The sequence below is a fragment of the Dicentrarchus labrax genome, unplaced genomic scaffold, assembly GCF_905237075.1.
Source record: "Dicentrarchus labrax unplaced genomic scaffold, dlabrax2021, whole genome shotgun sequence".
Taxonomy (NCBI): domain Eukaryota; kingdom Metazoa; phylum Chordata; class Actinopteri; family Moronidae; genus Dicentrarchus; species Dicentrarchus labrax.
In genome coordinates, this window is record NW_026136711.1 from 17,323,745 (window position 1) to 17,351,669 (window position 27,925).

General features: G+C 40.0%; 4 protein-coding genes across 8 annotated transcripts; 2 read left to right on the top strand and 2 right to left on the bottom strand.

Annotated features, from left to right (window-relative positions):
* The first annotated feature begins 456 nt into the window (after nt 1-456).
* On the top strand, nt 457-6,963 carry LOC127372454 (bile acid-CoA:amino acid N-acyltransferase-like). Of its 3 annotated transcripts, none has more exons than XM_051416160.1 (12): nt 457-569; nt 2,038-2,162; nt 3,069-3,278; nt 3,686-3,785; nt 4,385-4,575; nt 4,669-4,844; nt 4,955-5,071; nt 5,298-5,383; nt 5,692-5,785; nt 5,992-6,072; nt 6,182-6,317; nt 6,418-6,963. In XM_051416160.1, exons 1-12 carry the CDS (start codon nt 535-537, stop codon nt 6,531-6,533), a joined length of 1,467 nt encoding a protein of 488 aa, XP_051272120.1. In that variant the 5' UTR covers nt 457-534; the 3' UTR covers nt 6,534-6,963. The 3 variants fall into 3 exon arrangements, with proteins under 3 accessions (XP_051272120.1, XP_051272121.1, XP_051272122.1); XM_051416161.1 differs by having other exon boundaries at nt 537-616; XM_051416162.1 differs by lacking the exon at nt 457-569 and adding an exon at nt 1,913-1,931.
* Nucleotides 6,964-6,971: 8 nt separating this feature from the next.
* Nucleotides 6,972-8,352, bottom strand: LOC127372479 (protein S100-B-like). The gene is made up of 3 exons (XM_051416212.1): nt 8,270-8,352; nt 7,915-8,058; nt 6,972-7,787 (listed from the first exon to the last, which is right to left on the bottom strand). The coding sequence occupies exons 1-3, from the start codon at nt 8,273-8,275 to the stop codon at nt 7,641-7,643; spliced, it is 297 nt and encodes a 98-aa protein (XP_051272172.1). The 5' UTR covers nt 8,276-8,352; the 3' UTR covers nt 6,972-7,640.
* Nucleotides 8,353-10,863: 2,511 nt separating this feature from the next.
* inpp1 (inositol polyphosphate-1-phosphatase) lies at nt 10,864-18,534 on the top strand. The gene is made up of 6 exons (XM_051416177.1): nt 10,864-11,146; nt 11,824-12,029; nt 12,765-12,825; nt 14,582-14,782; nt 14,881-15,055; nt 16,496-18,534. The coding sequence occupies exons 2-6, from the start codon at nt 11,826-11,828 to the stop codon at nt 16,986-16,988; spliced, it is 1,134 nt and encodes a 377-aa protein (XP_051272137.1). The 5' UTR covers nt 10,864-11,146; nt 11,824-11,825; the 3' UTR covers nt 16,989-18,534.
* On the bottom strand, nt 18,342-27,913 carry dnajc14 (DnaJ (Hsp40) homolog, subfamily C, member 14). Of its 3 annotated transcripts, none has more exons than XM_051416146.1 (7): nt 27,804-27,913; nt 24,735-26,180; nt 24,513-24,619; nt 24,025-24,144; nt 23,737-23,897; nt 23,475-23,577; nt 18,342-21,584 (listed from the first exon to the last, which is right to left on the bottom strand). In XM_051416146.1, the coding sequence occupies exons 2-7, from the start codon at nt 25,956-25,958 to the stop codon at nt 21,290-21,292; spliced, it is 2,010 nt and encodes a 669-aa protein (XP_051272106.1). In that variant the 5' UTR covers nt 25,959-26,180; nt 27,804-27,913; the 3' UTR covers nt 18,342-21,289. The 3 variants fall into 3 exon arrangements, with proteins under 3 accessions (XP_051272106.1, XP_051272105.1, XP_051272104.1); XM_051416145.1 differs by having other exon boundaries at nt 27,707-27,812; XM_051416144.1 differs by lacking the exon at nt 27,804-27,913 and adding an exon at nt 26,875-27,700.
* Between the last annotated feature and the right edge of the window lie 12 nt (nt 27,914-27,925).

Sequence of the window (27,925 nt, forward strand, 5' to 3'; positions counted from 1 at the left end):
AGAACAACTATTATTTTGAAATGCTTTCCCTTTTACCTTCCGGAAGTTGTAACATTAGTTTCAAATATAAGATTTCTAGCGAAAACATTTAAATATTTTTCATTGTTTGTTTATTGATTGTAAGAGCAAAATAATTCTAAATTTAAGTTTTTCTCAATTAAAAAAAAAGAAATGTGGTTTACGATTTAACATCGCAGAATAAATAATAACATTACAACATATCATTGACTTTACTCAGACTGACATATTGTCATAGCAACATTTATTATTTTTCACAGTGTCATTTATTACTTCCACAACTAATCCAAAGTGTATTTTAGAGCTTAAACAATTGGTTGATTAATCAAGTAGTCATTAAACAAAACAAAGTTGATAAGTAATTCATAATTTAAGTAATTCATCAAGCACAAAATACCAAACATTGACTGGGTTTAGCTTCTCTAATGCAAAGATTTGCTGATTTCCTCTGAAATTAAATAAATAATAAAGATCAACGTCATCCAGAGAAGAAGGGGTCAAGCCCTCCCCCTTTCTATGGCTCCTTTATCAACAGTGTTTCTCTTTCTAAGGTAAAGTTGCTCCGGAACTTTCTGTGCAACTAAAAGGACACGTATTGGTCAGATAACTTGATTTACTGTTCACTGACAGCCCAACCATAATTAAACTGTGTGTCAGCCTCGTGTGAAAGCGTTTCTCTGTGTCTGCAAACAGAAGAAGTGACAGATTGGAAATACACGACTGCGCTTCATGAGCCGTCGTTTCTTAAATCCTCCTGCAGATACTTTGTAGCCTAACGCATGGGAAATCCCTCTTTTATATTTAATATTAAACCGCTGTCCCATTGAGTTCTGCTCACTATCTAACAGTTTGAGAGCATTTATATGCTCTGTTTTTGGAGAACATTAAAGGCAAAGTTAAAATAAATTGCAACTCATTGACTATTAATTTATTTTTAACCCTTTTTTTAAGAGGTTTGATAAATGTTCTGTTCATGGCGATTCTGAGTACGATCATAAAAAATAGTAATTTTACTGTACAGATGTGAATCAAATAAAGGGAAAGTCACCTCAAAGAACATTGTAAGACCCTCATAATTCCCTCATATTTGAACTTACATTTAAAAAAAAAATCCTTTTAAGAATGACCCAGACTGTGACTATATAAAATATAAATTAACTGTGAAGATCCCCCAGATCAAAATGCATCGAAACACAATTTCCACAACAAAAAGTTTATAGCCGGGTCATAGTCAGGGTCATTCTGGGCCGAATTTAATTGTAAATCTCAGCAAACCTGTAAGGGAAATGTTTTAATTTCAATTATAATTTAATTTAATAATAATTTAATTTAATTTAATTTGTATGCTTACAACTACCACTTCATATATTTATATTACAGTATTGTTCATTTTAATCTTAAGTAAAGGACCTGAGTACTTCTTCCACCATTAAGTAGAAGATCAATTGAGAAGTTCACTTCCAGCTGAACTAAATATTGAATTAATCAGTTTTCCAACTATTTAAACTACATGTTTACACACTTTTCTCATTTATAAAAAATAATTAAAATTCCACAGATAAGGTATGCACGGCTGCATTTCTAATTATTTTCAATATTTCTCAAACGGAAACCACTGACAGTTCCCAGGTGAGTCAAAGCAGAGTTTTGGTCATGAATTCATTACATATTGTAAACAAAAAATCTATTTAAACTAGCATTTAACTAATAATTTACATTTGGCAGGCTCAAACCTGCTGGTAAACAGGAAAAAACTAAATTTTTCAGGACGTAGCCAGTCATAAAGCAGCTTCTTACATCTGTTCTGTTTTGGCTGGAAGGTTATGCAGGACAAAGGTCCAAAGGTTAATTACTAACAGAGCCTGACAAGTCCTGGCAGCGTGTGTGCAGTTCACTCTTGTATCAGTTGCAAGGTTTAATATGTAACTCTGCACCTCCATTTACTGCAGCAGAGCAACTTTATTTAACTCATAGACATGAATTGTTTTATGTATTTTAGTGTTTGATCTCGTTTCTTAGGGTCGACAGAAGCTCCACAATGGTCCGAGCACATATCAGTGTGACAACAATACGGAAGCTCATAGAGATGAAGATACCATCCATCAGTGTACACAGGAACCTGGCATGTTTGCATCGCACTGTGGGTAAGAACATTGTTTCTTTCTTCTTTTCTTTATCGTGTTTTATAAATGGGTTCTAGGAGAGCTTGTGTTTGAGCTGGGCAGTGAAATCTACTGAGTTAATATGCTAATGCTACTATAATGCTTCAGGTCTGCAACTATGGTTTTTGTGTTAATATGTAAAATATTTGATTTTGTGAGTTAATTTTAGGATTCTTATTTAGACTTAAGTGCTTGTCTATGAATGTATTCTTGGCCTTTCCCATGAGTATTGTGTTGATATGCTGCAGAGATGTGTCTCTGTCTTATTATAGCAATTGAGATTCTTTTTGTAGACTTCCAGCTTGTGTTTTTTTTGCATTGTTTCTCTTTATTTTAGTTTGTAAGTGAGCAGCTCAAAAACCTGCTGAGACACTTCCAGAGTTAGACCACGGGCCAAAGAACAAGTTATTAGTTTACGCTTCTAAACCGTCTTAAAAGGAAAGTTGCACACGTTTGAAGATTAATAATTTTTAAACATACTTGCTGTTCTCTCATGAACTACTGCGCTACAGGTACACATGTCTCCTCACTGGCTATGAATGTGTGCATTAAGATGCAGAAACATATTAGCCAAGCACACTATTAATTGTGGGTTTAGTGATTTCATTCCCAGCTCCTCTCGTCCAAACATGTCCTTGAGCTATAAACAATGAAGCCAGAATTCCTCCTGATAGGTGTGTGTGTGGGGAAACATGTAAGCTGCTGTGAACAGAAAGCATCTGCCAAAAGCATGCAGTGTTTTCCACATTTTGTTTCGTTGCCTTGGAGTTGTGTAATTTATTTCCTGAGCAAAAGTCTGTTGGATCTTTATGAGCCCTCTAATACATTACACAAAATCTAATACCTCTTTTGTACATAATTCAAGGTATATTTTTCTTCTACCCGTAGGTGGAGTTCGGTGGAAGAGCAGTTTTAGACAAGCCCCCCTACTGACCGCTGCTCCCGTTCGTGCCCTCGTAGATGAACAGATCAGCATTAAAGGACGTTTTCTGCCCCCACACTGTCCTGTCACAGTGTGTGCACAAATGCACAGTGAGGATGGAGACCTGTGGGAGGCATTCGCACATTATAAAACAAATGCAGATGGCACTCTCAACTGTGAGTTCCTGTAGTAGAGTATATTCCCTAATAATGCAAATACCACAAGTTTATTATATTAATTTGTACAATTGCTGAAAGAAAACATTATAAAAACTGGTTCTAATACTTGTTGGAAAACGCTATGATTAGTGTGACATTAAAACTTTGTGTAGTTTTCTGCAGCTTTAGTCTTATATTCTAAACTTTGCTGCTGCACAACCAGTGTCAGAGCAGGTCACATCTCATTTAAATATGTATACAGGTACTAAAAGGATATTTGAACCAGAGACAGCAAAAGAGCAATTAAACTGAATAAAGTGTGTGTAGAGTAAAGTTGAAATTAAATTAGAGTTGAAATATTTTAACCATTTAGACTTTTATGGAGGCAGTTGGTAACCTTCCTTCCCCATCTGTCCCCTCAACAGTGACCAGGGATCATTCAGTCGGAGGTTCATATTCAGGCTGTGAGCCGATGGGACTGTTCTGGGGACTGCAGCCAGCTCCTGGTGCAAGAGAAGGTTTGAGGCAGGTGATGAAAACAAGCTCACAGAGACCTAAAGAAATCAATGTTTCAGGGCATCGAACCCAACCAACTGTTGTCTTATACACGTGTAGCATCGACCTATACTTTAACCCTGTTACTAATGGAGAGTGAACACAGTGGTCATTTTAAAGCCATATTTTCCACATGCTTTCACAGAACATACAACCATAGCCTCAAACAAGTTAGTTGGTCCATAAATACAGATGTGGTTCTCTCTCAGCATCCAACTATCTTAGAATTTAGGACCATTTTAATAAAGTGTCAGTATCAATCAATATCAGCTTGTTGGGCACCAGGGTACCTCTTCATGTACCATGAGTCCTTGCTGCAGCCGCCATGGGTTCGACTCTGACTTGTGGCCCTTTGCTGTTTGTTTCTCTCCCCCCTTTTCTGTCACTGTACTGCTGTCACTAGCAATAAAAGGCAATAAAAGTCCTCAAGAAATGATTAATGATTTAATGATGTCACACGTTTGTTCTTGTGCATCAGAGGAGTCACACTGTCACACAAATTAAAATGCTTGTTACTGTCGTACTAAAACGAAACATGTTCGCTGACTGAAATGTGCACTTCTTCACAGGCTGAGGAAGAAAAACGTAGAGACTCCGTTCGTCATGCACGTGTCCTTACTGGAGGGCCACGTTTCACCCAGTGAAAGACAGAGCACTGAGCTTGCTGCAGTAACTACTGAGCGCTGGTACATGGCACCGGGCGTACAGAGAATAGATATTAGGCAGGATGGAGTTGTAGGGACGTTGTTTTTACCACCCGGTGAGCACAAGATTTGAAGCATTTACTCGTTTCAAGACTGGCGTGGAAACATTGTGTCCTCTGAACAGTACCTACTGTACTGATTTCCTGTAGGCCCAGGCCCATTTCCAGCCATGTTGGACCTGTGGGGAATGGGTGGAGGACTGGTGGAGTACCGCTCCGCCCTGTTTGCTTCCAGAGGCTATGCTAGCTTGTCCCTTGCCTACATAGGGCACAGAGATTTGCCCGGCCCACAAAACCGCATCAATGTTGGTGATTCATATTTCAAGGTGAGATAAGATGCAGATGTCCTACACTACGTCTATTTCTTTCTGCACTATGTATACATGTCACTTTTTTTTTTAAAAAGCTGACTTTAATGATGTTTTTGTTTGGACAGTCAGCATTCCACCTTCTTAAAGATCATCATCAGGTCTGCGCCGACAGAATTGGGATCATCGGTCTCTCCTTTGGAGTCTACCTGACTCTTCGAATTGCCACTCAGACCGGTGTCAAAGTATGTCAGAGAGGTCTATGTCTGATCATTTATTTATTTATCTACAGTTGGATCCATACATAGCTCCTTGTACATGAAAAATCACTCCTATTTCTTTAGAATGAATCAGTATAAAAATAAATGTACTACATCTCTAGCTGCAGAATGTTAATTATGACTTTATTAAGTTTCAGCTTGTAGGATGAAGTTCTCTTTGACTTTCAACAATTTATGTTCTCTTCTCCAGCCATCCTGTTTGATTTGTATCAATGGCCCCATAGGAAGTACCACCAAGTTGTCAGATGCAGATGGCAAGACAGAAGATTTTGAAAGGTAAATGGTAATTAAAGTTGAAGGATAATAATGGCATTATTATTATTATTATTATTATTATTATTATTATTATTATTATTATTATTATTATTATTATTATTATTATTATTAAGACAGCCCTGTGGAATCTATCTGATCTGATTGGGGCTAGTTTCAGGTGTCATACTTACGGTGAGTTGATAGACTAAAATACTCTTATTTAACTTATTTTTATAAATGAACAGTTCGTTGTTAATTTAATTGTCTTATTGGTTGAGATCTAGTAAGACAGCTTTTCTGGTACGTTTTTTCTCTGTTCTCTTTGTTAGTGAACAGAAATATTGGACGTTTGATGATCAAGGGCACGTCAGTTTCAGAGATGTCTCCTTGCCTGCTAACCTTTCCTCTGAGAGCAAAGTGAAGGTGATGTGAAACCTCCATCCTGCCCCCTGAATCCACCACAGCACACAGACTGTACACACACACACACACACACACACACACACACACACACACACACACACACACACACACAGACTGTCACACACACACACACACACACACACACACACACACACACACAGATGCGTATAAATATTTTGTATCATTGACATTTTGTGTTTTTGCAGATTGAGCGACTCGCCTGTCCAGTAACATACATAGTGGGTGAAGATGACCTGAGCTGTTCCAGCATAGAGAATGCAAACCTGGTAGATAGATTTTTTTTTTTAGTAGTAAAGTATTTCTCAAACAGTTTTGTTTATTTGTTCACTGTACAGTTATTGGTTGTTGTTAAAGCACTTTGTTATTGGTTATCAGATTGAGGAGACCCTGAGGGCTGCAGGTAAATCCCAGCTGTTCACCCGTCTGTCGTACCCGGGTGCTGGTCACCTGATTGAACCGCCATACACACCCAATTCAAGAACGTCCCTGTGGAGCGTCAAACCAAAAAAACGTGAGCCCCATCCCGGAGTTTTGTTGTCATTACATTTTTAATATGAGACTGTTCGTTGTAATATTGAATATTAATTGTAATGCCATTCTTTCTCCTGTAGGGACAACTCTGTGGGGAGGTCATCTCACTCCCCACGCTGCTGCCCAGGAAGATGCCTGGAAGAAGATCCTGGGTTTTATGGAAAGTAATCTAAGAGGGGGAATCTATGGTGAATAAAAATCGTGAGATAGAAAACGGCTCCTCATAAATATGACTGTGAAATGCTGCCTTTATCGGAGAAAAATTTACTAGCAGAGAATCCAGGGAGACAAAGAAATGTGTTGTTTCTGGACGTAAAGGACCTCCTAGAAGCGGTGTGTAATTCATATGTAGCAGGCTGCAGCTCTCCCCCAGGGAGAGCTGATTGGTCACTGTCAGAACGGTCCTTAACCTGCCATGAACACCACCAGAAGGGAAGAAAAGTCATTTTAGCAGCAGTTTAGACTCATAGATGTTATATCACCGTTATTTGTCTTGCCTCTAGATAGGACACATTACATGTCTACATCTGCAGGAGTAAATTGTTGCTGCTGTCCTGCCACAAGGTGGCCCAGCTCAGACTGTTTATTCAGAGATACAAGATATTGGCTACATTCAGTATCACTGTGTCCTTAATTTTCATTTCATTACATGTTTATTTGATAGGGACAGATACAGTGTATACAGATAATTGCATTCAACAATTCACTGCGGTGCAACATATCACAGCATTTTTAGCTACTACTAATTTCCAATGCCTGTCTGTAGCCTTTCAAATAATAACAGACATAAAAAAATGTTCATGGTAAACAAAGTAGTAGTTGAGGAATCTTTCATGTGTTATCATTGTACATTTCATTCTATACAACAAACTTATACAAAACTAAACAAAAGTTGTAACAAAGATCCATCTTGGTTAAAATCTTCTCAGACACCTTATTCATATACACTCAGTAGTACATCATCCAGTCTCACATAAATAAATCAGACATTTACTGTGATGCTCAAATTCTTTATACTTAGTAATGAGTAAACATAAGATGCAATGTGATTTCTTGTCTTAATTATGTAAGAAATTTAATTATTTTATAGAGCTATTGTATGTAGTATACAGACTTTGGTGTCTTATTGTTGTGTTGTGTATTGTGTCTCATAGTGAATATGAATGTTATGGATGTGTACTGATATAGTTTCTGTTATAGAAGTATTGTTTAAAGAATACAAAAGAGGACCCCAGGAAGAGTAGCTACTGTGACATTGCAGTAGCTAATGGGGATCTAAACAAACAACCTAACTAACTAATCATTATGGTTGTTTCGGGATGAAGAGTTCATGGCACGCTGAGGTGACCATGGAGATGAGGGTGATGAACTCCTTGAAGTCAATCTCCAGGTCTCCGTTCTGGTCGAGGTCCGCAAAGAGCTCATCCAGAGTTTCATTCTCTTGGATTTTCTTTTCAGCAGGAAAATTGAAATAAAGTAAAACATTTTCAGGCAATGGACAATAAATTAAAAGTCTTTTGTAATTATCACCAGCCATAAACAATGCCAATTTATACACTTTCGGTTCCATAACTTACCATAATAAAATTATTCATCTCGTTGTTAATAAGCGCTTTAAGCTCTGCTTTCCTCAGCTTGCACTTTTGACCAGAGTATTTTTGGAAAACTTTGATAATGTTGACCATGCCACTCTCCAGGTCTGACATATTCACCTCTGAAACCTGCACCAAACAACTGAAATCAATTCCAAATTCACACTCAAATGTGTTGCTCGCACATGACGGCTGCTGTGATGGAGATAATTATCTTTCTGTATGTTTTAAATACATTAAATACATGGTAACATGATTCATGCACTTAACTTACATTACTCATAAAGATAATCAAGAATACATTTCAAATGTATAAAAGCAAATATTGAGTCTTTCTTACCTCCATCTGAAGAAACTGTCCTGTCTTGCAAGGAGCCTGAGTGCCACTGATATTCTTCAGCAGTGTGTTGACTGCCTCGCCCTCTTTACTGTGCACACTACACTGTATTGATCAACCATGCAAAGTCTTCTGTCATGCATTTCCTAATGGACCACTAATGGATACCAGCAGTCAGAGCCTTGACCAAAAACCATTTGCTCTTAAAAATGTTTCATTTGTCATTTGACTGTGATCAAGTGTATCATTTTGCCTATGTGTGTGAGTATGTATGAACTGAGTAATGGATGCATTTTCCTGCCATTTGCGGTTTGTCGGCTTCGCTGTGATGAAGGTGCACTCTGTGTGATTTGAGTCTTGCAAACGTCAATATTGGTTAGTTCCAGATAATGTCTTGCATGTTGAGTACTTCATATATAGTAATAAATAAATAATAAATAATAAATAATAAATGAAATGCTAAATGCCTACAGACTGCAGTGTTTGCCTGAGATAAGGCACGTCTATGGGCACAAACAACGATCAATAATATCTGAGCTTAGGAAATAATGTTTAGAAGTAATTTCAAAGTTAAATGTGTGCATATCACCTTCTGTCAACCTGAGAAACAAATCAGTGCTAAAGTTTGTGAATGTGTAGACAAGCTTTAATGTTATACAAAGGATTGGGCTAATATAAGGTTAAACGTAGACACTGTGAAAGTGCTTTTGTGAACATCTGAGCACAGATTCAAAGCAGAACAAACTCAAAGTTCCCACTTTGTGTGTGACACTGAAGTTACACCTCTGGATACACAAATTTCAGTTACTTTATTATTACTTAATTTAAAAATTGCCCTGATTTTGGCTGTGCAACAATGACAAAATACTGGACTGGATACTGGAATTTGGACTTACACAAAACACAAGAACAGTGAATTGACATTATTTCCACAGAGAACATAATGTAAAGCCTCTATAATGGTAACAGTGCTGACAGCAATCAACACTGTGTTTGTGGTTTCAGGTTTTACAGGGAGAGATACTGAGGACGGCTTTTGCTGAGCTGTGACATCACTTTTAAAGAGATTTCCTTTTAACTGAAGAGTAAGGATATCAATATATTAAGAACATCATAGTAAGAATTTGTTCATAGTATTGCAACAGCCAAAGCTGGATGCTCTCTCCAACATGAACACAATGTCAGCGTCTACAGAGGCAGAGACGACTGTTTCCGCCTTCTTCTTGTAATCTGAAGAGAAGATTACTGGGGCTTAATTACCAAACATAATTTGGGTTGGAAATTATTATAATATGTTTCCTGACAACAAGCCACCACCCTTCTAGTTTCTGGGCTCTCTGATTTACATACAGAGAAGAACCACTGCAACTACTCACATATATAGATGTTTATTGACCATATTCACACGTTACACAACTGCAATATTAAAATGATCCTTTAAAAGCGAGGTAGTGGTTGAATTATAAAGTAATGTTTTTATTATCTTAAAAGATGTCTGTGTCATTTTCATACGATCTAAGTGGCTGATTGTAAGCACTGATGTAGTCCAGTCATAAAATTTTACTTTGACTGCCTCAGAGTATTTTATTGTTGTTGTTTGGTTTTATTTACATGTCAGTTATATTCCTAGAGCCTGTTCTACCTTTTATGTATCATGCACTCTGGTCTTAGCCTCTTCAAATGAAACAAAAACCAAAATCAAACTTAAATTCAACTATTTACAAGTCTAGTCCACACCAAGGCCATAACCTGATACCAATTGATTGGTTGACCTTATTATTTTATTTTTTGGGGGTGGGAAAAGCGTTGCCTTTTTGACTCAAGACCCCTATAAAGCCACGTCTACTTGCTGGTGCCCCACATCATATATTTCATTGTGAGCAGTACTATTGATTGATTTTCCTGTTTGTTGTAGAGAAAAGTCCTAAAAAATAAACAGCATTTTATGTGGTAGAGTTTTATATACCAGAAGATTGTATATAGTCTAAACAGATTTGAAGAAAAACAGGCTACACTCTTATACTAATTCTGTTAATTTTCTGATCACATGTTTTTAATCAAACAGCAATATTCCATGTTGTAATTCAATGAAATCTAATCACTTTTTACAGCTTATTATCCATGTCCATCTAACTACTGTATGCTGACTCCTGATTCATTGTATTCACTGGCAGGAGCAGCGTACAGTGAATCAGCTAAATGCAAGTAAGGAGGCATTTGTACAAAACAGACATATCTGAAAAATCATTTTGCATTGTTTGCTCACATGCATGATAAGTAATAAATAATAAATACTAAAAATAAAGCGTCCCACTTTACCAGCAAAAATGTGCCACTCAACTGGATACAATGGGTGACAGATGGAGTTTACGTCAATAGAACTTATTAAATAATTTATACGATTCTATTCTATATGATACACGGTAGGCATATTTATAAGGGTCTATTTAAATGAAGAAAAACACCCAAAACGGTCCCAGTGTACTTTAAACCTCCCTACAATTTCCTACGAAGCTTGAATTTCGCGTTTGCTCGTGAACGCACCGCGGCTACGCTTCCTGTTTGTCCGCTCCTTGTCGACCTCACCGTGCCGCTCTCTCGGGTGACGCGCCCGTCCGCACCTGAAGCTCGGCGGCCTAGATGAGAGGAGGAGACCGTCCCTTCCTGAGAGAGGAAACTCGCACCGACGTAAAGAAACCAGTGCAGACGAGCCCAGCGTTAGTGTTAATTAAGCGCGTTAATACCGCAGTTTCACTCAAACTCTGCGTCCTCTCACACTCAGTTATCCGCGTTTTAGTGACTTTTCGGGTCGGAAAGAGAAACGCAGCTACCGAGAGCGACAGCCGGGAGGGAAACAGCAGTGTGTAACCTGGGTTTTTGGTAAGGTTTCAGTCATTTCACTGTGTGTGTAATGTTTTTTTCCCCAAGTTCCTTTGCTACATTATCTAACCTCAGGAATGCTAAGCTACCTGTTCACCGGGATGTAAAGAGCAGTAACGTTGATGCAGTTTATTATAGCTCATTGGTTATAAAGTTGTGTGCTGTTACACGTCAAATACAACTACATTGACGTGTATTTTCCATGTTTTCCATCCCATAAAGCTCCTGTAATCCTCCCCTGACATTACTAATAGCACTCAGCAGTGTGTGGGTGGCACTCAGGAGTTACTTTATTCACACCCTGTTGTGCTTCTTGGTCTTTTTATTCTCCCCTTTTTTTTTTTTTTTTTTTTTACTATGAGATTAAATGCAGCAGTTTTGCATACTGTCAAAATAATTGTTTAGAAATAGGTTAGTGTTTTTGGAGAGGGACTGTGAGCTGCTTATCTGTTAGGCATTTGACTTGAGCAGAGACATTGTGCTGCTTCATGTGCAAAGGCATGAAGCCACAACCCCTCCCTCACACACTTGTCTTTTTTCAGAAATGCCCTGTTTTCATTTTGAGGCTATAATTAGCTCAGTGTGTGAATGTGTGACCTGCCTCCTCTCTTTTTCTCTCTCGCACACAGTTTACATCTCTGTGTTGGCTAAATCCTCTCTTCTTCTCTTCTGTTCAGACATGGCTGATCTGCTGAGGCTGCTGCTCCGGGTGGGTGAGAAAGCGGCTAACGTGGCTCGGGTCTGCAGGCAGGAGGCTCCCCTCTTTCAGCTCCTCGTACAGGAGAAGACTGGAGATGATAAGAACAAGAAGTTTGTCCAGGACTTCAAGACGCTGGCTGACGTGGTGATCCAGGAGATGATCCGGCATGATGTTGGTGCACAGGTACAGAGCTCGAAGGGTGTCCCGTTGTCCCAGGGACAATAAAAACAATATAATTATATATTTAAATTAAAAAGAGTTACAGTCATGCTTGCACACACAAAATCAATCAGCTTGGCAACTTTCTCTCTAGATTGAGCAAATTTTCAGACCCTCTTGGTGACTTTATTTCTAAAAAGCTACTAGCAACCAATTTAATGACTTCTTCAGACCATCAGGGAGCTAGAAATCTATTCAAATATATTATATTTTATATTTCATCCTCAGTGATGCTGCTTTGGGGTCTCAGTCAGTCAGTACTTGTGCTGTGTGGGGAACGTTTGAGCTTCTCTCTAAATATAAAATAGGGAGATATTTGTTTTTTGTGGATACAGTATTTCTACTTAAATCTCCAATATAAAATATATTCTTCTGAGGATCTCTAGACGAGGGCTTTCCTATAGCTTATAAATATGTAAATAGTTTGTTTGACCTTCCCTCCCACTCTTTCTCTCTGGGTCTTTGGATATGGGTGTTCCTATAGCTTACATGTTACTAGTACGCTTGAGCTTGTAAATATTTATCTAGTTCATTTGACCTCCTCCCTCCCCTTGTGGATTTCTATATATAGATAAAGTGAGTTTAGGAAAGAAGTTTGATCCCGAGCCTTGCTCAGGTAGAAGTCCTGTATGGACTGTCTGAAGGATCTGGAGCTGGACTGTTGGATTGTAATCATGTCCTGTCTGTGCTTCTGTTCAGTTCCCTGAGATGGTTGGCTTCATTCATGGAGAGGAGTCCAACAAGTTTGAAAATGGGCTTGGTAAGTACTTAATATTACACACGTAACACTCTACATGTTCATGTTCTCTTGTTGACTTTGGATGTGAAGGACTTTAAGGTCTCTTCAGTTTGTAGCTGTGTAGTCGAGGCGTTTTAGGAGCTCTATAAAGGGCCTTTCTCACGGCAACTTTAGTTCCTCCTACACGCTTGGTAGGCGAGTGGCCACTTCACCGCTGGCTGTCACTAGATCCTACACACTGGTCCTTTTTAAACAATGAATCTATTATGAAAATAGTTGCAAATTTATTTTCTGTGGATCCACAATTCATTTCAGCTCTTGTTGACATTGTGGTTAATGGTACATATTTGTAAATAAAGCTGTAATAAAATGAACTTAAAGTAATCAACACAGAAAACATGGGGCCAGGTATTGTACCTGGTTAGTTTCTGTGAGTCAACTGGATCCCTACAGCAAATCTTCCCCCGGAGCAGGGCTGCTGACAGTGCAGGTAAAACCAGTATCTCAGGCTCATAGAGGAGTTTAGTGTGTAAGGATTCCAGGTTACTTTATTTGTACCCACAGGTAGATTTGGTTTGCAGTAAAACATTATAAAAACAACAGACAGCTCAGACAATAGACAAACATGATGAAGGTTACAGTGCTCCAGACTTTAACAATCAGGACTTACAAAGAGAGATCAATGAAACACCACTCAGACAAATAACCTCTAGAAAAAAAAAAAAAAAGCAGATAAAAACAATAGAAACTCTGTGTTACTACAACTTGTTGATCTGAACGATAGCTGCTGGAACAAAGCTGTTTTTAAACCTCTTTGTTCTACATCCTGGGACTACAAACATCCGTCCAGAAGGAAGAAGCTGAAATTAACTGTGCAAAGGGAGGGAGACGTCATTTAAAATGGAGCCGGTTATACGCTGTAACTGTCTGCTGTACAGGGGTTCTGGGTTGACAGCTGAAACTAGACCATTTAAGAATCTGGTTGAGGGACTTTCTGTTCTTTTAGAGAAAGGTTTCCAAACCATGGCGCCAAAGAAAAAGATAAAACTGATTCAGTAAAGGCACGATAAGGTCAACAAGGTGCAGCCCTGTAGCGTTTGTTTGCCTATAGAGCGGTCACAAGTGGTGGAGACGCTTTTTAATGTCGGGTCTGAACTGACGTACTTAGATCAGCCAATATAAGTGAATACCAGGTACAAACTGGGCCTTTAATCACTCCCTATTTATCTGAACCAGTGACTCTCACACTGAGGGGCAGCCCCCCTGCGAGGCCTAGGGCCGCGGACAGAAACCACCGATCTAAACAATGTGCGGTGTTTTAGGTATTTATTGCAAAGTGCTGATGTGCAGCTGATCGCTCAGAGGGGTAAACTGAAACAGAGAGCCTGATAATAACTACAAGAATTGTTGTTGCTGCAGGAATATAGAAGCTTTTATCTGTTAAAATACGACTAAAATTAAGAAGTGCTGTATATATTCGAACCACAACGTCAACACAAATAACCCTAACTCTTGTGTGTGAATAATAAACCCATCTCTGATTCAGATTCTCATTCTGGTATGATAATAACGCTCCACCTTCATATGGGTGGAGTAAATACTAGAAGGACTAAATATACACTTGAACCTCACAGTGACTTAATCATCTCTCATTTAAAATAATCTGAACATAAAACCAACACATCAGTGTGTCACTGTCCAAATATTTAAAGCCCGTGTAAATATTTAAAGTCATCTGTTGTAATCAGATGAAGCCTCACTGACTCTGTGTCACCAGGGGAGAGTGTGACGGTCACAGTGTGCGGTACGGAGGAGGAGACCGCGATGCTGCTGGCCTCGGTGCTTGATGGTGACCACACAGCAGCATCTCTGCTGGCCCGAGCGATCCACCAAGACCCAGCGACCATCGACGCTGACACAGATGGTCTTAAGGTGCCCCTCAGCCCTTCTGAACTCGGCATCTGGATCGACCCCATAGGTGAGAGGCTGGCTGTTGCCTGCTGCAGTGAGTTTATACGGACACTCAGAGTCGAGCCTCAGTGATGACTGTTTGTCTGTTGTTTTTCTTTTATTAAGATGCCACCAGCCAGTACATAGAGGGCCGGGAGGAGGTGCTGGAGGAGGGCCGCCTGTTTCCTTCAGGTCTACACTGTGCTTTGGTCTTAATTGGGGTTTATCTCCGGAGCACAGGCGAGCCCGTCATGGGCGTCATCAACCAGCCGTTCAACTACAAAGATCCAGCAGGTGGAGGGTAAGTTTAAAAACAGAAACCACAGCGACATTTCCTCTTCTACCTCTGAGTTTCTGACAGATTTAAACATTAAAACAGAAGTCGCTGCATTTATGTGCAACTTCAAAGGCCTCCTTTTTGTTTTCTAAAGTTTCAGATCTCATATTCATTTAATTTATATGACAATCAGACTGTTATGAAACCTCTTTAATCATATCTAAGTGTCTCTATATTTTTATTTGTTTTGCCTGCCATTTAAAAAAGCAAAAAGTTAACTAACTAGTTTATTAAGCATATTATTTTGCTCTAAAGTAGCCACTGTATCATGCACACCTGTACAGTCTAATATGATCCAATACAGCAGCTCCGCCATAACATCTGTCTTTAGTTTATAGTTTATAATGTTCAGTTTTGTTGATGTAAGAAATGTTTACACTCATTTATATGTTTATTACTGAAGGTTGTGTTGTACTAAACTACATTATGTTTCATCCTTCCTATTTATATACATGAGGGGGCCAGAATATTACAAACACCTCTTAAGATAATTATAGTCCAGTACAACACTGACTACAACTATGACCTCAATGCTAAAATACAATTTAATGAACACCTCGATGACATTATAGACATCATAAAGGTAGACTTTATGGCAGAACAGTTGTATTGTATAAGTGTACCTAATAAAATGGTCACTGGGTGTATTTCCACCACAATTCTTAATTGAAATACATAAATATACATTAATATGTATACATTAAATATTTATGGCAAATAGATACTCAAGATATTCAAAACAATCCATCAGACTCTGAATCAAACCATGTTTGAATTCTTTACAGCCTGAAGGATGAGTGTGCATGTCACATTTATACTCCCAACTAGTGCAATTGCAGTCGTGACTTGTGGTTTATTTGGACACAAACATTTTCATGATATTTACATAAAGTGCTGCATGTCTGAAAGGGCCGTATAGGTATCATAGTCTTTTATGGGTCTGTACTGTGTGTACCTTTCTCTGCCTTTATCTCTGGATCTCTTTCTCTTCACCTCACACGGCCAGAAGTCACATTGCAAACACCGTTTTTTCCAGTTTGAGTCTGACCAGTTACTCTACATGTCAGATCAATTAGGACACTGTGGGGAATGTTTAGATGAGGTGGCTTCACTACCCGAACCTTGTGAACAAATATGTAACTATGATTAGGGAAGAAGAGAGAACTGACTGCGTGGCCAGCTTTTAAGCTTATAATCGATATTTTTTTATAATAAAACTGTATCAAATGAGAATGTGAGAAATAGCTCTATAATTAATTAATCCGTCTGGCCTGTAAGTCTGTTCACTCTCACTGTTCTTGCATTGTTTTCATTAGCTGTTTCCAGTGAAAAATCTCTAAAAACCCAGTGTAGCTGCTGAACTAAATATTCTCAACCTACCACTTTTTTTTTTTGCATTCACAGCTGGAGGGGGAAGCATTTCTGGGGGGTGTCCTGTGACGGCGTCAACGCCTGCTCAGAGTCCCGTCCAAAAGATGGACCTGGAGGCAGGCTGTCTGTGGTGCTGAGCTCCAGTGAGAAGCAGGTGGTAAAGGAAGCCCTGACTTCCCTCTGCGGCCCTGACAAGCTGGTGTACGCCTCTGGAGCCGGCTATAAGATCCTGTGTGTCATACAGGGCCTGGCTGATGTTTACATCCTCTCAGAGGGAAGCACCTTTAAGTGGGACTCCTGCGCTCCTCACGCCCTGCTCCGAGCCCTCGGAGGGGGGGTGGTGGACCTGGCTAAGTGTCTACAGTCCAGCTCTGGGGCACGGGATCGGCAGACAGAACTGACCTACCACCAGCCTTACGCTGAGTGTAAAGGGGCAGACCGCTGGGCCAACCATGGCGGCCTGGTGGCGTATCGAGACTGTTCTCAGCTCCAAAGTGTCATGGGAGGTCTGAAAGGGAAGTTGTAGTTGAAAAGAGCTGTGGATGTAATTATGATGCACTTATTGCTGCATTCATGATCGTATTCATGTTTTCTATATTAGCAGAGAGAGAAGTGTGGGGGCACAGTATGAAATATTTTAATTGTTTTTAACCAGATATATTTGCAAGTGTGTGTGTATGTATGTATACATATAATATATATATATACATATATATATATATATATATATATATATATATATATGATCATCTTGTCTGAGCCCAATAATATTTCCAAATAATGTTTGGTCTTAATCAGTGGCTCTAGAGGCTGTACGTTGAGGTGGGGGGTGAATTACCAGGGGAAAAACATGGAGCTAAACAAGACTTGAATGAATCTGAGTAATTTAACAAACAAGAGTGTTGTGATCCTCACAGTCGTCAAGATTCAGATTAAAAAGATTTGTTCAGAGAGCCAAAAGAGTACATTAGCTCCTGTTTTGAAAGGGAAGAAAGGAGTGGAGGTCAAAGGGTGGAGTGACGGAAGATGTTTGGAAACCACTGATCTACATCTTATCAGACAATAGGGACTTGCCTAAATGGGTCAATGTCCTAGAAAGCTGAAAGTTTAATCACAAGAACGTTTTACTCGACTTCTGCGAGTCACAAGTTGTTGGCTTCTTCCTCACAGCTCTAACAAACTTAACATTATCTGTGAATTTTGTTTTGCTCAGACCTGATAATTGTTTATTAAACGTTGCTTTAGGCCACATAAAGAAAGGGTATAATATTAGTAAAAGAAAGCACAGTGCTCACTGCCGGACAGCTGAGGAACACTTCACTGCCAGAGGGAAGGTAATGTGGCATCACTTCTGCTTCTGACTGATCTGAAGGATTTTTCTTTGAGTCTAAATTGCAGTTATGAAAAGTGATATTAGAAATGTTCCACCTCGTCTAACCTGTAAAAGGCAATAATAAGTCAAGTGAGTGAATGAGACTCAAATCAAGCAGGAATCTGCACCCCTCTGAAACAGCTCCTTTTAAGGAGCGGAGGGATAGACACGTCCTGCTCTCTTTCTGTGGCTATAGCACTATTAGTTAATAAGGTCAGAGAATGGAAAAGCCATATGAGGTAAGACAGTGACACAGAGAGCCCCTTTCAGTGTGGGTTTACAGTAAAAATGAAGTATTAAGCCAATTTGAAGGATGGGACCTATTCAGGCTGACGGACTCCTCTAAAGGATGGAAACATTATATTAAGATGTTTGCAATGATGACGTGTAACATATGTAACCTTACTTTCATCGTCACTGTATTGTTTGAAATGACTTTAATATGCATTGTTAAGTAACTGAGGAGTCGTTTGTTATGTATACTGAGCATAAAACAGAACAACAATGTGCGTATAGGAAATAATCTTTATTTTGAAAACCAGAGAAAGCAGGGGAAAGAAACCCAACAGTGATATTTTAAAACTGTTTGCCAGCCAGGGAACTCGCATCATAATTCCCTACAAAAAACCCTGATGATTGTCAGATATTTTTTGCAATACTTCTGCATATTCTGTGATAAAATTTGAAAACAAAAACAAAAGTGTTGGCTCTTTCATTGACCACTTGGACTTCAAACTGCTACCGTTAACATACAGCACTGAACATTCGCAAGTCAAGGTGGACGTGTGGTAAACAACGCACTCTGCTTAACGTGGGTACAGCTCTGCATCCAGTTTCCTAGACAGGGACTGAATTAGATATCTGACGATATATGATGACAATGCTGGAAAAAATATAATCAACCAAATCTGTGAATGAAACACATCAGTTGTCAGTTTTGTTGTTTTATTTCTTCTGATTATCACACAGTAACAACCTGCCTGATTGGAGAAAAAAAAAACAATTTAAGTCCTCATAGTTCTGCTTTTTTGTTTTGTCAGAATAAGCTCAAATTAGGACTGTTTTCACATTTTGAGATGGTTTCATTTAGAAGTGAGACAACTCAATCCATGTCTTAGAAACTGGTCAAATAAGTACAAGAGAAAAACAATTTGACACATGAAAAGAAACATGGCAAACTTAATTACCTGCTTCAATGAACTCAATATTTCCAACAAAGGTTCATCTTTTCAAGCTACCAGACAAACCCACATTATGCAATACAATGCCATAAAATATTTATGATACTCGGGTTATTCCAGAGTGTAATGCTTGTGCAACTCAAATGTTTTTCAAAAAAATGTGTCACTCATTTAACATTCAGATTCTACCAAAAACAAATCTTAATTTGCAAATGAGCCGATAGTTTAGTGAGCTACACCTCCCACTCAGCTGTAGCTGGAGGAGTCTGGTTAGGCTAAAATCACTTATGACTGTTCAAAATCCCTGTGATGTTATTACTGGGGAGGGTGTGCAAATTAACAAAAAAAAACATTGAACATGGTACTTTTCATCATCAACTGACAAGAAAAACAGCCTTCATTAAAAGCCTTACCACACATTTTTCACTTCACTCTCACACTCTTCACATATCAGGTGTAAACAATAACAATTATGTTTTCTTAAATTAAACTATGATGGAAATTAAATTGATATTTCTATGCAAGAACCGTTTCAAGAAACCAAACCCAAAATACAGCCAGTTCTGCTGTTTCCCCTTTTTGTCGTTACGTACAGTAAAACCGAGGAAATCAATGGTTTAGATTCAAGATTTTCTGAACATGTGACCATGGCATTTTGAAAGCTGAAGCATGTGCAGGTGGAAGAAAACACAAGTTTACAGCACATGCTGCGAGGCTTTAAGTGTCAGATTTCTTTAATTGTAGGTCAGGAGCCACTGAGATGACACTGCAGACTGAAACACAAAGATTAAAGTATTTAGGATGTAATAACCAGGACGGCTAGAAACAAATCTATGGTGGACTTTTTACTGAAGCTTAACATGCTTAACAAGCTCGCGTAAAATGGCACTTAACAAGGAGGAGGACCCTGATGAAAATGGTGTCAAAATGTAGACAACAGGAACTTCTTGTTTTCAGAAGCAGCCTGAACAACTGCACAAGTCAAATATATGAAATTAACATATTGCATATGTTGCTAATGCAACATATCTTTACAGTTGTCTTACACAAGGCTTACTGTGAAGTCAGTAATGATCAAACTAAAAAAAAAAACAATGCCGATGGGGGAAAAAAAACAAATTTGACAGCATTGACAGGTCAGGGTTGTGTCAGTATTTGTAAATTAGCATAATATCAAATTACATCCTTTTAAGACTCAAATGGCTGTTAACTGTTACATTTCTAACTATGTAAATCAGTTCAACTGTGAACATCACTTCATGTGGTTACACAGTCAATCAACAGGGGGCAGTATAGATCAATTCTAGGTGGTCTTTTTAACAACAAGAATCAAATCAACATTTCAAAATGTCAAGGTGTCACTTTTTGGTGTCCTCAGACCTTCTCAATACACCTCAGCTGGGGCTCAGTATTACAGAGACACCACGACCTCATTCCTGCTGTTAGATTAGAACATGTGCAGTAATTATAACGCCGATCTGGAGCTGAAACAAACAGCGGGCAGACTTCAGCATGTTTGAATCAGAAAACATCTCAAAACAAAAAAAGCTGCTTTATCAGTTTCACTTATTCTTCAGGTCCAGATTTTACATCTTGGCTGCTGCCTTTTCAAAATGTTCTTTTTCTGTTTTGCTTTTGTAAATTCAGTTCAAATGTGATGCATTTAGCTGGTTTCCATTCATTGTTAGAAAATGGTGCAGATCTAGAACCACATGCCATTAACATGAGTAACACTGACACAGTGAAGCTGCCCAGTGTATCTTCTTCATGTTGAGGAAAAGTGATGTCCGACTCTCTTCAAGTTTCACTCTGTCTGGAACCAATGCCTTAAAACTAACCTTATACAAAAATAAAAAAAATCAACAACAAAAGTGAGAGAACTGAAGTGTTAAAATGTAAGTGAATAAAATCATGCATTGCAGGATTTGGCAGGAAATTATGAAAGGAAAATGTTTCATTACAGCATCCCAATGAGGATATCAATGCCAAGGCTACAGTCATGTAAAAGACCAACAAAAAAAATAAAATAAGGTGAAATGAGAGGTAAAGCACCATCACTGCCATGTCTTCAACCCTCCTTCAATACTTGTATTCAGTCAACAGGCTCCTCTTCATGATCTCACTCTCCTCTGGCTGACCTGACCGCAGCCTTACCGACACCAATCTTCTCCAGCTCAGATCTTGGCATGCCAACAGGCAGGCGAGAGACAAACATGGCCATTATTTATTGTGTCCCTGTGTTTCTATGTTGATACACTGATAAGTCAACAGACTTCACCTCTGGAAGGGTTTGCGGACCTTCTTCCTCCTTCTGGGGGGTTTGCCACTTTCAGCCCACGTCTCGCTGGACTCTGGCCGGTGACCGCCCGGCATGTAGAAACCTGTCTGGCCCGGGGGAGGGGAGAACGGGGGCGCTGCAGCACCAGGAGGCTGGTGATGGGGCGGACCTGAGGGGAAGAAGCCCCCGTTGGCAGCCATGTCGTTAGGAGGTCCTCCCTTGAAGATGCGGTTGAAGAAGTCCTGCAAATCTGCGGGGTTGGTCGGACCGGTGGCTTGCTCTGAGGGCGTCCTGAAAGTGAACGTTAGAGAAGTTCAGAGATCTTTTATGCAGGAGGGTTGGGAGGTTAATGTACAGTGGCAAGAAAAAGTATGTGAACCTTATGGAATAATAAATTTGTCATAAAATGTGATCTGATCTTCATCTAAGTCGAGGGTATTGACAAACATAATGCGTCCAAAAATAATTTAAAAAAAGATCTTTCATGTCTTTATTGAGAACAATCAAAAAAACCTCATAGTGCTTGTGGAAAAAGTATGTGAACCCTTGAGTTAATGACCTCAAAAAAGCTAATTGGAGTCAGGTTTTAGCACACCTGGAGTCTCGTTAAGATATTAGTTTGGAGGTGTGGACTACAGCTACTTTGACTGATAAAAACCCCTCAAACTTTTGGAGTTTGCTCTGCACAAGAAGAACACGTTTATGTCAGCAATGCCTCACCAAAAAGAGCTTTCAGAGGATCTACGATCAAGAATTGTTGATCTACAATCTACAAATGGAGACACTTTGGTACTGTTGCTACTCTACCAAGACGTGGGCGCCCAGTCAAAATGACACCAAGAGCACAACGAAAGACTCATCAATGAGGTAAAGAAACAACCCCGGATGAAAGATTTGAAGGCATCATTGGAACTTGCTAACATCTCTGTTCATGAGCCTACAATACGTAAAACACTGAACAAGCAGGGTATCCACGGCAGGACACCACGAAAGAAGCCACTGCTTACTAAAAAGACCATTGCTGCAAGCCTGAAGTTTGCAAAAGAGCACATTGACACTCCACAGCGGTATTGGCAAAATGTTTTGTGGACTGATGAAACTAAGATTGAACTATTCGGAAAAAACACACAGCACTACATCTGGCGTAGAAGGGGCATGGCATATCATCATGAAAACATCATCCTAACTGTAAAGTATGGTGGAGGAAACATCATGATTTGGGCCTGCTTTGCTTCATCAAGGCCTGGCCAGCTTGGAATCATTGAGGGGAAGATGAATTCCCAAGTATATCAGACAATTCTTCAGGATAACGTGAGAGTGTCTGTACGTCAGCTGAAACTGTGTAGAAGGTGGGTGATTCAACAGGACAATGACCCAAAACACCGGAGCAAGTCCACAACAGAATGGCTTCAGAAAAACAAAATCCACCTTTTTGGAGTGGCCAAGTCAGAGCCCAGACCTCAACCCAATAGAGATGCTATGGATTGACTGGAAGAGGGCCATACACATGAGACGTCCAAAGAATATGACAGAGCTAAAGCAGTTCTGCCAGGAAGAATGGGCTAAAATTCCTCCTGAACGTTGTGCAGGTCTGATCCACAGCTACAGGAAGCGCCTGGTTGAGGTTATTGCTGCCGGAGGGGGGGTCAACCAGTTATTAATTCTAAGGGTTCACTTACTTTTTCCACTGCCATTTTGAATGTTGAATGAGTGTGTTCAATAAAGACATGAAAGATCTGAATTTTTTTTTTTGTTATTTTTAGACACATTGTTTGTCAATACCCTTGACTTAGATGAAGATCAGATCACATTTTATGACAAATTTATTCAGAAAACAATGAAATTCCAAAAGGTTCACATACTTTTTCTTGCTACTGTAGTTTCTTTATTAGAACTACAAAGAGTATGGTTTCCTTAACAGTGCACCACAAACGCATCATGATGCTGGGAAATGTACCACTCACAGTAAAATGTGCCAGCAGAATCAAAATTAAGTTATTTATATTTTTACATTTTATTAAAGAACATTAAACATTCATTCACACACTGCAATACCCCCAAACTATCTGCCAAAATCTGTTCAATCAACCAGGGTAAATTGAAGCCTAAATAAGGAAGAGGAGGATGGAACGGTAGACACTTTAGCAACAAACAACCCAAATATGAATAAAAATAATGTACCTGTGTCGTGTGGAGTTGCTGTTGTTCTTTGAACCAAAGGAGATGTGATAGGGCACACGGTGTGTGTCAGGAGAAATGCTTATTCTTTGGCAACCTGCCCACTCTGAAACATGACAGAATCAAAACTGATCACATGCTCTGAATTTTTTCTTAAACTTGTAAAAAGAGGCACTGGGTGGAGTGCATGCAAACTACAGGGTGTGTTATTGTTTGGTTACCAATGAGGGGAGCAGATAATCTTTAGAAAAAAGCTGACGTTCACCTGTAATATCGTAGACTTTGCCATCCATACAGGCAAAGTACGTAATACGTAGGCCCAACATGCTGGACTCGGCCCATAGGTCCCCCTCCTCAGCACTATGGCAACGGTTGCATTCGGCACAGAACCGAGCCTCGGCAGGTTCACGATCCATCTCGAACCGCCTGCACACACAAAATAAACAAGACCGGTCAAGGTCTACTACACGAGGCACCATTCAGCTGTGTGTAATACGCACATACAACGTTTGACACTGGTTCAGATGATGATGCTGGGGGTTTAGCGACATACTTGTGTTTGCCTTCGCACTTGGTACACATCATGGTGTTCATGGCTTCCTTCAGGTCATCCTGCAGTTTAGTGAGAAACTCGTTCATGGACTTTGAGAGCTCAGTTGCTGCCATACGCTTCCTGCGTGGGAACGAAACACACTGGTTGGTGATACATGATACACACTGTAAATCAATGTGCAATTTTAGGCCCATAAACCAGAATTATTTCAGAAGAAAATGCTGTAAATCTTAAAACAATAGACCTAAGAAAGGTTCTATTTATTATCCCTATTTCAAGGGGCTCGTTCAGTGGTTAACAAAAGGAGGATGAGAAAAATTTTAAAATAATATTAAATTCTAATAAACGTTAAAAATAATTATTCTTGTATCAGTGTAACTTACAAAAGTTTAAAAAAGCAGGCTACTAAGAAAATGTTTTTGAAGATCTGTTTAAGTGTTATTTTGCTTTATAGGAGTCCTGTGATAAACACTTTTTTGTGTACTCACAACTCATACTCTCGTCGTGTCTCTGGGTTACTGACAATATCCCAGGCAGCCCTCAGTACTTTGAATGCCTCTCCCGCTCGTGGGTGTTTATTCTTGTCTGGATGGACCTGAAAGAGAAAGGACAGAGGAAAAGGTTGCATGAGTAAAGGAGAAAATTTCTGCCTCAGATGCAGTTTGTTAGTCATTAATTCAGGCATCCGATAGCTGGAACTGCACACACACCTGGACAGCCAGCTGTCTGTATGCCTTCTTCAGCTCGGCCTCTGTGGCGTGCACCTCCACACCGAGCACTGTAAAGGGGTCGAGCTCATCCTCTGGTACCTCAGCCAAGGCCAGCAGTCTCTCCAGCTCCTGGCCTGGCTGGCCTCTCCCTGCTCTGCCGGGTGAATCGGGGCTGGACGGTGGCACATGTCCATCCCTCCTAAACTTACTTCTAACTCTCTCCAGCAGGGACGCCACCCTCTTCCAAAACCTGGACTCCTGAAAAGATGTCCAATAGCGTTTTCCCCTCTCTCCACCAAGGCGGACCACCACACCCTTTGCCCACTGGGAACCAAGAATAGCCAAAGCGCAGAAAAGTCTAAAACAAGATAAGGCAGCTGTCTTTACCCACTTCACTGACCGAACAATTTTATCCACCAGGTCCGTTCCTGTGCATTTTGTCCATTTCAGAATCCGACTAGCGTCTGCCTTCATTCCTGCTGTATCTGTGATCTTCACAAACAGCTGCTGCCCAAAGTTGTAAAGTTTCACCCCTCCCGTCTCCACACCGACTCCACAATTGTGAGTTAATGTGACGATAATCTCAATCATCATGTGGACGCAGGAGATGCACCAGAAGCTCACAGACTCCGACAGCATCTCCTTGAAAGCTAAGACGAGCTGGTTGCCAGTCCGCCTGCGGCCTCGGTTCTGCTGATGGTGGTGGTGATTGCGTCTGCGGGCCTGCTTGTGCCGGCCGCCGCTTGACATAACATTGCCTTTCTGAATGGAGGAAAAAGCGCTTTGACCGCTCTGCTCTGAAACCGATCCACTGCTCCTCAGTTTGCATCTCCTTCCGGCTCCCTCGCTCCTCCAACCAGACTCCCCATTCATGTGCTGCTCCTTTGCAGCTTCATCCTCTTCTTGATTTATAACATGCAAGTTCTCGTGATCTGCGGTGCTGTCATGCTCAAACCCATCTGAAGCCTCCTCAGTATCCTCTTTGGCCTCTGTAGATCCACAATACTCTGCTTCACCGATTTCAGAGTCTTGGGGAGTGGCTAAATTTGGGGTGTCCTGAGAATTTAGATCGGCCGTTTTGTCCTCCCGCTCACAGTCATCATTATCGGTCTGTCTGGCCTCCCAATAACTAGAATTGGCCACTGAGGCGGACTCACCATCAGGGATCTCCTCGTCAGTGTCCGTAACGGCATCCATCTCCTTCTCAGCTGCTTCTCTCTCCATGTTCCTTACAGCTGTTTGATTGAAGCGCTGTGAAATCGAAATCTCATGGAAGATGATAGACTAGATCCATAATCTGTGGCAACATTTTCCCCCGACTCTCGTAAAAAAAGTGAGACTGGGGGCTCCTGAGGGTCAGTCTCAGGTCCACCATATCAGCAGCAGCTTCCAGGTGTCAAAAGGCTTTTTACACACCTCACATCATCACCTGCATCAGTTCGGTATCTGAAACAGAAAACAAAAGAGTTCAACCTAATGCTTACACTCACATCGTGGGTAAGCAGAAGGCAATGCTTCTCTCTGTAGTCATTTATATTACAACGCAAGTGAGACAAGAACTAAAACACATTCATGGAAAAACAGGCACAGAAGGTCCATATTGTTTACAGCACGGCAGCTAATAGTTTAATATCTCTGGGTGCTGATAGACCAACGTAGTAAAGAGTCCTTATTGTGAATTATCAATATTTTTTTTAGATATCTAATTCGCTGGATTAGCCACACTCACATCTGGTTATTTAATCTAGATAGTTTCCCAATTGACTTTTCCCCAAAAGGTTTTATCCATGCTGCTCTACAGATCAGAAGAGGTGAATTAATAACTCAATATGGCAACCAACAGAAAATTAATTTCCCACTACATTGATAATCATTTAAGTTAATGATAAAAGTTAACATGCCAAATATTCTCCTTCTATTTACTGTTTCTCTGCTTTATATCATCGTAAACTGAGTAACTTTGAGCTTGCCTTCGGCTAATGAAAACTGTGACACGCATTTTTCACTATTTTCAGAATGTCTACAGACTAAACAGTAAATAAAAAAACAATTGACAGATTAATCAATGGTGAAAACAACAGTCAGTAGCAGCCCTGTGAGTAACATTTGATAATAAACTGACACAATCAAAAGTTTTTACCTTACACCTGCAGCTACCAGTGATATGAAGAGGAGATGATCTGAGCTGAGTTCACCATGACTGTATAACACAGGACTCCACTAATCCTTCATTAATCATTAACTTACATATAACACAGCTCCATCAACATTATCTGTCCGGACCTTATTAAAAGTGCGCGTACATTAAGTGATCAAACTTAACTTTAACACGCCAACTTGTGTGATGGTATAACACAGATTACATTCAGTTAAATTGCTTAGTTGTTTGCTAATTCAGTTAGCCAAAGAACAACAACAACAACAACAACAACAACAACAACGGGCTGCATGAACAAATGTTTGACCTTTAAGACCCGATAAAAAGCGGAAAAACAGCCCATACAACGCGGCCCACACTGCCTGGTGAACAGGCTGACAGACTTAACTTCATATTAATTCAACTCTGACAACAAAACCAGCTGTTTCTCTTTTTTCTTTTTAAAGGCGGCTAATGTTAGCAGGGTGTTAGCATGAGGAAGCAGCCAGCCAACAGGATGACAGACAGACGCTACAGGGGCTAAAATTAGCTTCCCCCCTCTCTGGCTGGCTAACCTCGCAGTATGTCGACTAAACAAGGTCTCAAACGAAGATCACACGACAGCACAGCGGCAAACTGTGAACGCCTTCAGCGAGCAAACAACCACAGCGAGTGTTAGCCGATAACATTAGCGAGCAGCAGTGGCTCAAACATGAACGCCTGTTTCCCCTTCCTGTGGAGGGCTGACGAGTCAACTCAGACATTGTTTCAGACACCGGACGAGTCCAGTGAGGAGGAACAGTATTCAGCATTCATCATATAGAGTCATATATACCTCTCGGATAATTGTGTAACCTTGTTTTGTTAACAGACAGCCAGGTGTCCGTGTTGTGGTTTTTTTTTTTTTTTTTTTTTTTTTTTTATATACCCACTTCTTCTTCTCCTGTTCCTTTTCCTACTTTCTTCCAGTTTCTTCCTTCCTCCTCCTCCTCCTCCTCCCCCTTTCTTCTTCTTCTTCTTCTCCTCAGCTGCTTTCTGTAGTCAAACCACTGAG